This window comes from Gallus gallus, chromosome 25 (assembly GCF_016699485.2).
Source record: "Gallus gallus isolate bGalGal1 chromosome 25, bGalGal1.mat.broiler.GRCg7b, whole genome shotgun sequence".
In the NCBI taxonomy this organism is placed as follows: domain Eukaryota; kingdom Metazoa; phylum Chordata; class Aves; order Galliformes; family Phasianidae; genus Gallus; species Gallus gallus.
In genome coordinates, this window is record NC_052556.1 from 74,055 (window position 1) to 80,054 (window position 6,000).

Genomic DNA, 6,000 nt, shown 5'->3' on the forward strand with positions numbered 1-6,000 from the left:
TCTGTGGGGACTGATGGGTGTGTATGGGAGGTGGGCTGCGGCGAGGGGGGGGGCTGTGGGGGGAGGGGTTGAGGCCGGGGGGGGTCTGTGGGAGTGGGGGGGTCTTTGGGGAGGGGGGTCTATGCTGGTGGGGTGGGGGGGGCTGTGGTTGGGGGGGTTTATGGGGTTGGAGGTGAATATGGCCACGGGGGGGGGGGGGTCTTTGGGGATGGGGGGGTCCATAGGGGGGGGTCTGTGAGGAGGTCTATAAATGGGGGGGGTTCTGTGGGGTCGGAGGGGTCTATGGGTGTTGGGTGGGTTTAAGGAGGGGGGGGGCGAAGGGGGTGGGGGTTCTGTGGCCGGCGGGGGGTCCTCGAGGATGGAGGTGTCAATGGAGAGCGGGGGGGGCTATGGGGGGGGGGGCGTCTGGAGGATGTGGCGGTCTATGGGGTTGGAGGCATCTGTGGCCGCGGGGGGGTCAGTGGAGACGGGGGGGGTCTGTGGAGGGGTCTGCGGCCGGGGGGGGGGCGGGGGGGGGTTGGTAATGGAGGGGGTCTGTGGCCGAGGGGCTCAACGGAGGACGGAGGGGTCGATGAGGGGGCGATCCGTGGCCGGGGGGGATCCGTGGGGGTCGGATGGAGGTGGGGGTCGGAGTGCCGATGCCCCCCCCCCCCCCTCCCGCTCCCCCTCCCGCTGCCCCTCCCCCTCCCGCTCCCATACCGGCCGGCGGCGGTTCCGGCGGCGGTTCCGGCGGCGGTGGCGGTGCTGACGGCGGTATCGGCGGTGCCGCTGCGGCCGCTCCGTCTGTCGGTGCTCCGCTCGGCGGGGCGGAGTCGGAGGCCACGCCCACTGTGCGCCCCGCCCCGATAGGCCCCGCCCCCCTCCCGGCGGCCCCGCGCCGAACCCACGGCGGGGAGCGCCGTCAGCGCGCCGTGTCCGAACCCCGCGGCTCGGAGGGTGCGGGGATGAGGCGGGGGGGACCCCCGGGCGTCACTGCCCTCCGCGGGGGCTCCGACCCGGAGGGGCGCCCCCGTCCCTTTGGGGTGACCCCGACCCCCCCAGAGGTGTTCCCGTCCCCTCGGAGCGTCCCCATCCCCTTCGGGACGTCCCCATTCTCAGGGGCGCCCCCATCCCTGGGGGTGTCCCCCCCCCCCCCCGTCCCCACGCACATTGGGGGCCATCTCATATGGGGACGTTTTTTGCCCCCCCCCCCCCCCCCCCCCCCAAATGTCCCCGCAGTCACACAGCCCAGTGCTGCCCTATGGGGACTTTAATGGCCACACGCAGGGATGGGGACGGGGTGGCCCTAATCGTCGTCATCAGCGCCGTCATCGTCATCAGCGTCGTCATCGTCGTCATCGTCGTCGTCCTCAGTGTTGATTTCCCCTCCAGAACATCTTCGATCCACTCCTCCAACTCCGCCACGTCCGGGAGGTCGTCCTCATCCGCCATCCGCAGCCACACGCTGTCAGCCTGGGGCGGGGGGGCGGGGGGGCGGCGATGTGGGGATGGGAGCACACGGGGACAGAGGGGTGTGGGGACGCAGTGACACAGGGATGGGGGGATGGGGGGATGTCGGGATATAGGGATGTGGGGATGTGGGGTTATGGGGATATAGGGATATGGGGATGTGGGGGCAGGGGGACGTGGGGGATGTGGGGATATGGGAATGTGGGGATGTGGGGTTGTGGGGATGTCGGGATATGGGGATGTGGGGGTAGGGGGACATGAGGGATGTGGGGATGTAGGGACAGGGGGACATGGGGGATGTGGGGATGTGGGGGTGTGGGGTTATGGGAATGTCAGGATATAGGGATATGGGGCTGTAGGGACATGGGGACACGGGGGATGTGGGGAAATGGGGATGTGGGGATGTCGGGATATAGGGATATGGGGCTGTGGGGACAGGGGGACATGGGGGATGTGGGGTTGTAGGGATGTGGGGATGTCGGGATACAGGGATATGGGGCTGTAGGGACATGGGGACATGGGGGATGTGGGGATATGGGGTCGTGGGGTTGTGGAGATGTGGGGTTGTGGGAATGTCAAGATATAGGGATATGGGGCTGTAGGGACAGGAGGACATGGGGGATGTGGGGTTGTAGGGATATGGGGATGTGGGGATGTGGGGATGCAGAGATATGGGGTTGTGGGAACATGGGATGGGACACGGGGACACGGGGTGGGGACGTGGGATGGGGGATCCCGGGGGTACTCACATCGGTGACATTGACCACCCCGATTTGGGGCCGGGAGAGATCGATGCCGAAGGTTTTCTCCCAAAAGGGGATGAGCTGTGGGGGTTCATGGGTGAGCCCCGGGGGGGGACAGTGACACATCCCCTCCGGGGGGGCCGTACCAGCGGGAAGTCCTCGGGGTCAATCCAGATGATGCTGAGTTCGGGGTTATCCGTGTTGTCCCGCGCCACCTCCTTGAGGGTCTCCAGGAACTCAAAGCCGTCTGTGGGGTGGGAGAGTGGGGACACGGGGCAGGGATGTGGGGACATGGAATGGATTCGTGGGGTGGGGGCGTGGGGACACGGGGCAGGGATGTGGGGACGTGGGAGGGGTTATGGGGACACAGGAGGGGGTTATGGGGACACAGGGCAGGGATGTGGGGACATTGGGCAGGGACACAGGATGGGGATGTGGGGACATGGAATGGGTTCATGGGGTGGGGGCATTGGGACAGGGCAGAGACATAGGGACATGGGAGGGGGTTATGGGGACACAGGATGGGGATGTGGGGACATGGAATGGGTTCGTGGGGTGGGGACATGGGGACGTGGGAGGGGTTATGGGGACACAGGGCAGAGATGTGGGGACATGGAATGGGTTCATGGGATGGGGGCATGGGGACACAGGGCAGGGATGTGGGGACATTGGGCAGGGACACAGGATGGGGATGTGGGGACATGGAATGGGTTCGTGGGGTGGGGGCATTGGGACAGGGCAGGGACATAGGGACATGGGAGGGGGTTATGGGGACACAGGATGGGGATGTGGGGACATGGAATGGGTTTGTGGGATGGGGACATGGGGACACAGGGCAGGGACATGGGAATATAGGATGGGGACATGGGATGGGGATGTGGAGTGGGGACATGGGGACACAGAATGGGGACATGGCATGGGGACATGGGCTGTTGGGGTCCCTTACCAGGATCGTCCTCCTCTGCAAAGGCCACGATGTGAATCCCATCAATGTCGTCCTCCTGGGGGGGAAACGTGGGACGGTGTCACACCCGGGGTGGGGGGCACCGTGGGACGATGGGGACAGTAGGGACAGCCCCCCCAGACTCACCCATGTCTCATACATACTCTCAGGTTTGAGCTTCCGCAGCGTTGCCCTGGAGGGTGGGGGGAGGGGTCACTGAGGGGCGCAATGAGGGGTCCCCGAGCCCCACAGATCCCTGTGGGATTGGGGTCATTTTGGGGGGGGAGAGGGATCGATCCATCGGCATTAATAACCCCTCCCCCACTGCCATCGTGTCTCCCCCGTCCTCTGAGCCCTCACAAACTCATATCACCCCCAGGGCTCACCCCCCCCTCCCCCACTGTCACCAGGAATCCCCCATCCCCGGGGGTACCACTGCCCCCCATCACCTCCCCATGGCAACCATCTCCCGTAGCAACCATCCCCCTGGCAACCACATCCCCATGGCAACCCCATGGCAACCACCTCCCTTGACGACCACCTCCCCATGGCAACCACACCCCTGTGACAACCTGGTCCCCATGGCAACCAGCTCCCCATGGCAACCACTTCCCCATGGCAACCACATCCCTGTGACAACCACATCCCTGTGACAACCTGGTCCCCATAGCAACCACTTCCCCATGGCAACCACATCCCTGTGACAACCTGGTCTCCATGGCAACCACCTTCCCTGACTGCCACCCCTCCATTGTGATGTGATCCCCATGGCAACCACGTCCCTATGAGAATCTGATCCCCATGGCAACCAGCTCCCCATGGCAACCATATCCCTGTGACAATCTGGTCCCCATGGCAACCACCTCCCCGTGACAACCACATCCCTGTGACAACCTGGTCTCCATGGCAACCACCTTCCCTGACAGCCACCTCCCCATCGCGATGTGATCCCCATGGCAACCACATCCCTGTGACAACCTGGTCCCCATAGCAACCAGCTCCCCATGGCAACCACATCCCTGCGACAATCTGGTCCCCATGGCAACCAGCTCCCCATAGCAACCAGCTCCCCATGGCAACCATATCCCTATGACAACCTGGTCCCCATGGCAACCAGCTCCCCGTGGCAACCATATCCCTATGACAATCTGATCCCCATGGCAACCAGCTCCCCATAGCAACCAGCTCCCCATGGCAACCACATCCCTGTGACAACCTGGTCTCCATGGCAACCAGCTCCCCATAGCAACCAGCTCCCCATGGCAACCATATCCCTGTGACAATCTGGTCCCCATGGCAACCAGCTCCCCATGGCAACCACCTCTCCATGGCAACCATATCCCTGTGACAATCTGGACCCCATGGCAACCACCTCCCCATGGGAACCTGATCTCCATGGCAACCCGATCCTTATGCCAACCAGCTCCCCATAGCAACCAGCCCCCATAGCACGGGGGATACGGGGGGCAGTGGGCCCCCACCGCTTGTGCTCCCCCACGAAGGCGGCGATCTCCTCTTTGCCGTGGGGCGGAGCGGGGAGTGTGAGTGGTTCCTCCATGAAGGGTTCATAGAAGTCGATCTCGTTGAGCTTTAAGGTCAGTTTCCTGGCCACCTGTGGGGCCGTGGGGATGTGGGGCTGTGGGGCTGTGGGCTCGGGGCTGTCCCCGTGGGGCACAGGGGGAGGGAACAGAGTACCTTGGGGTCAAAGGTGGCGAAGAAGGGGATGTATGGGTGGAACTCTGCCGCCGCCGCAGAGAAGGCTTTGAAATCTGAGGGAGGGATGGAGGGGGAGAGGGAGGGACCAATGGGGGGAGAGAGAGAGGGAGGGATGGAGGGAGGGATGGAGAGAGAGAGAGGGGTGGAGGGAGAGAGGGAGAGAGAGAGGGAGGGATGGAGGGAGGGATGGAGAGACAGAGAGGGGTGGAGGGAGAGAGGGAGAGAGAGAGGGAGGGATGGAGGGAGAGAGGGAAGGATGGAGGGAGGGAGGGAAGGATGGAGGGAGGGAGGTCGGTATGGAGAGACGGATCAAAGGAAGGAGGAATAGAGGGAGGGAGGGATGGAGAGAGGGAGGGAGGGATGGAGAGAGAGAGAGAGAGAGGGAGGGATGGAAGGAGGGTGGGAGGGAGTTAGGGAGGGATGGAAAGAGGGACGTGTAGAGGGATAGAGAGAAGGATGGAGGGAGAGATGGAGAGAGATGGAGAGATGGAGAGTGATGGAGGGAGAGATGAAGGTAGGGATGGGGGGGAGGGAGAGAGGGAGGGATGGAAGGATGGAGGGAAGGATGGAGGGAGAGAGGGAGGGATGGTGGGAGGGAGGAAGGGCTGCACAGCCACCTCGGGGTGGGCAGAAGGGACACGGGGGGGCCACGGAGGGACACAGGGGGACACCCCCACGTACGCTCCGATTCCCCCCCCGCGAAGTATCCAATGACTTTGGGGTCCTCCTCAATGTTCTCGAATGCGCGCAGCTCGTGGTCGCCCTCAATGAACTCCACCGGGTCCTCCAGCACCTGGGGCAGATGGGGGGGGCTTCAGGACGAGGGGGGGGGTCTCATTTTGGGGTACGTGAGGGGCGGCACTGACATCCAGCAGGAACTCCACCAGCGTGTCGGCTGACAGCTCGCCATCGTACTCAATCATCTCATCCCCCTTAAAGATGTAGATGCTGTTCTCCTCCGTCATCCCTGGGGGGGGTGGCAGAGGGGGGGGGGGGGGGGGTCAGCCCTGTGCCGGTTGGGGGGGGGCACGGGGGGGTCCCTGTGACAGATCTGGGGGGGGTCATGGGGTTCTTCTCCCAGACTGGGGCATTCTAGGCCATTCTGGGGGAAGGGGGAGCCCAAGGGGGATCTTCTGGGGTTGGGGGGCC

The 6,000-nt window shown here is 64.3% G+C and overlaps 4 protein-coding genes across 4 annotated transcripts in view; all 4 read right to left on the bottom strand.

Annotated features, from left to right (window-relative positions):
- LOC107049501 (astrocytic phosphoprotein PEA-15-like) overlaps nt 1-803 on the bottom strand; it is a 7,973-nt gene extending 7,170 nt beyond the window's left edge. Inside the window, exon 1 of the mRNA XM_025143050.3 lies at nt 700-803. The gene's annotated coding sequence lies outside the window, so the exon portion shown is untranslated. The remainder of the gene's footprint in view (nt 1-699) is intronic.
- The window catches only part of F11R (F11 receptor), a gene marked incomplete at its 3' end in the record, with an annotated part of 25,303 nt that overhangs the window by 10,309 nt on the left and 8,994 nt on the right, over nt 1-6,000 (bottom strand).
- On the bottom strand, nt 1,232-5,816 carry LOC107050773 (calsequestrin-1). Its single transcript, XM_040652458.2, is given in 10 exon segments — nt 1,232-1,362; nt 1,365-1,452; nt 2,199-2,273; nt 2,339-2,439; nt 3,139-3,193; nt 3,283-3,328; nt 4,617-4,747; nt 4,831-4,904; nt 5,533-5,644; nt 5,718-5,816. Coding segments are annotated over 10 exon segments (858 nt in total). The 3' UTR covers nt 1,232-1,285.
- On the bottom strand, nt 3,336-4,715 carry LOC121107549. The gene is made up of 2 exons (XM_040652457.2): nt 4,508-4,715; nt 3,336-4,456 (listed from the first exon to the last, which is right to left on the bottom strand). Exons 1-2 carry the CDS (start codon nt 4,513-4,515, stop codon nt 3,505-3,507), a joined length of 960 nt encoding a protein of 319 aa, XP_040508391.1. The 5' UTR covers nt 4,516-4,715; the 3' UTR covers nt 3,336-3,504.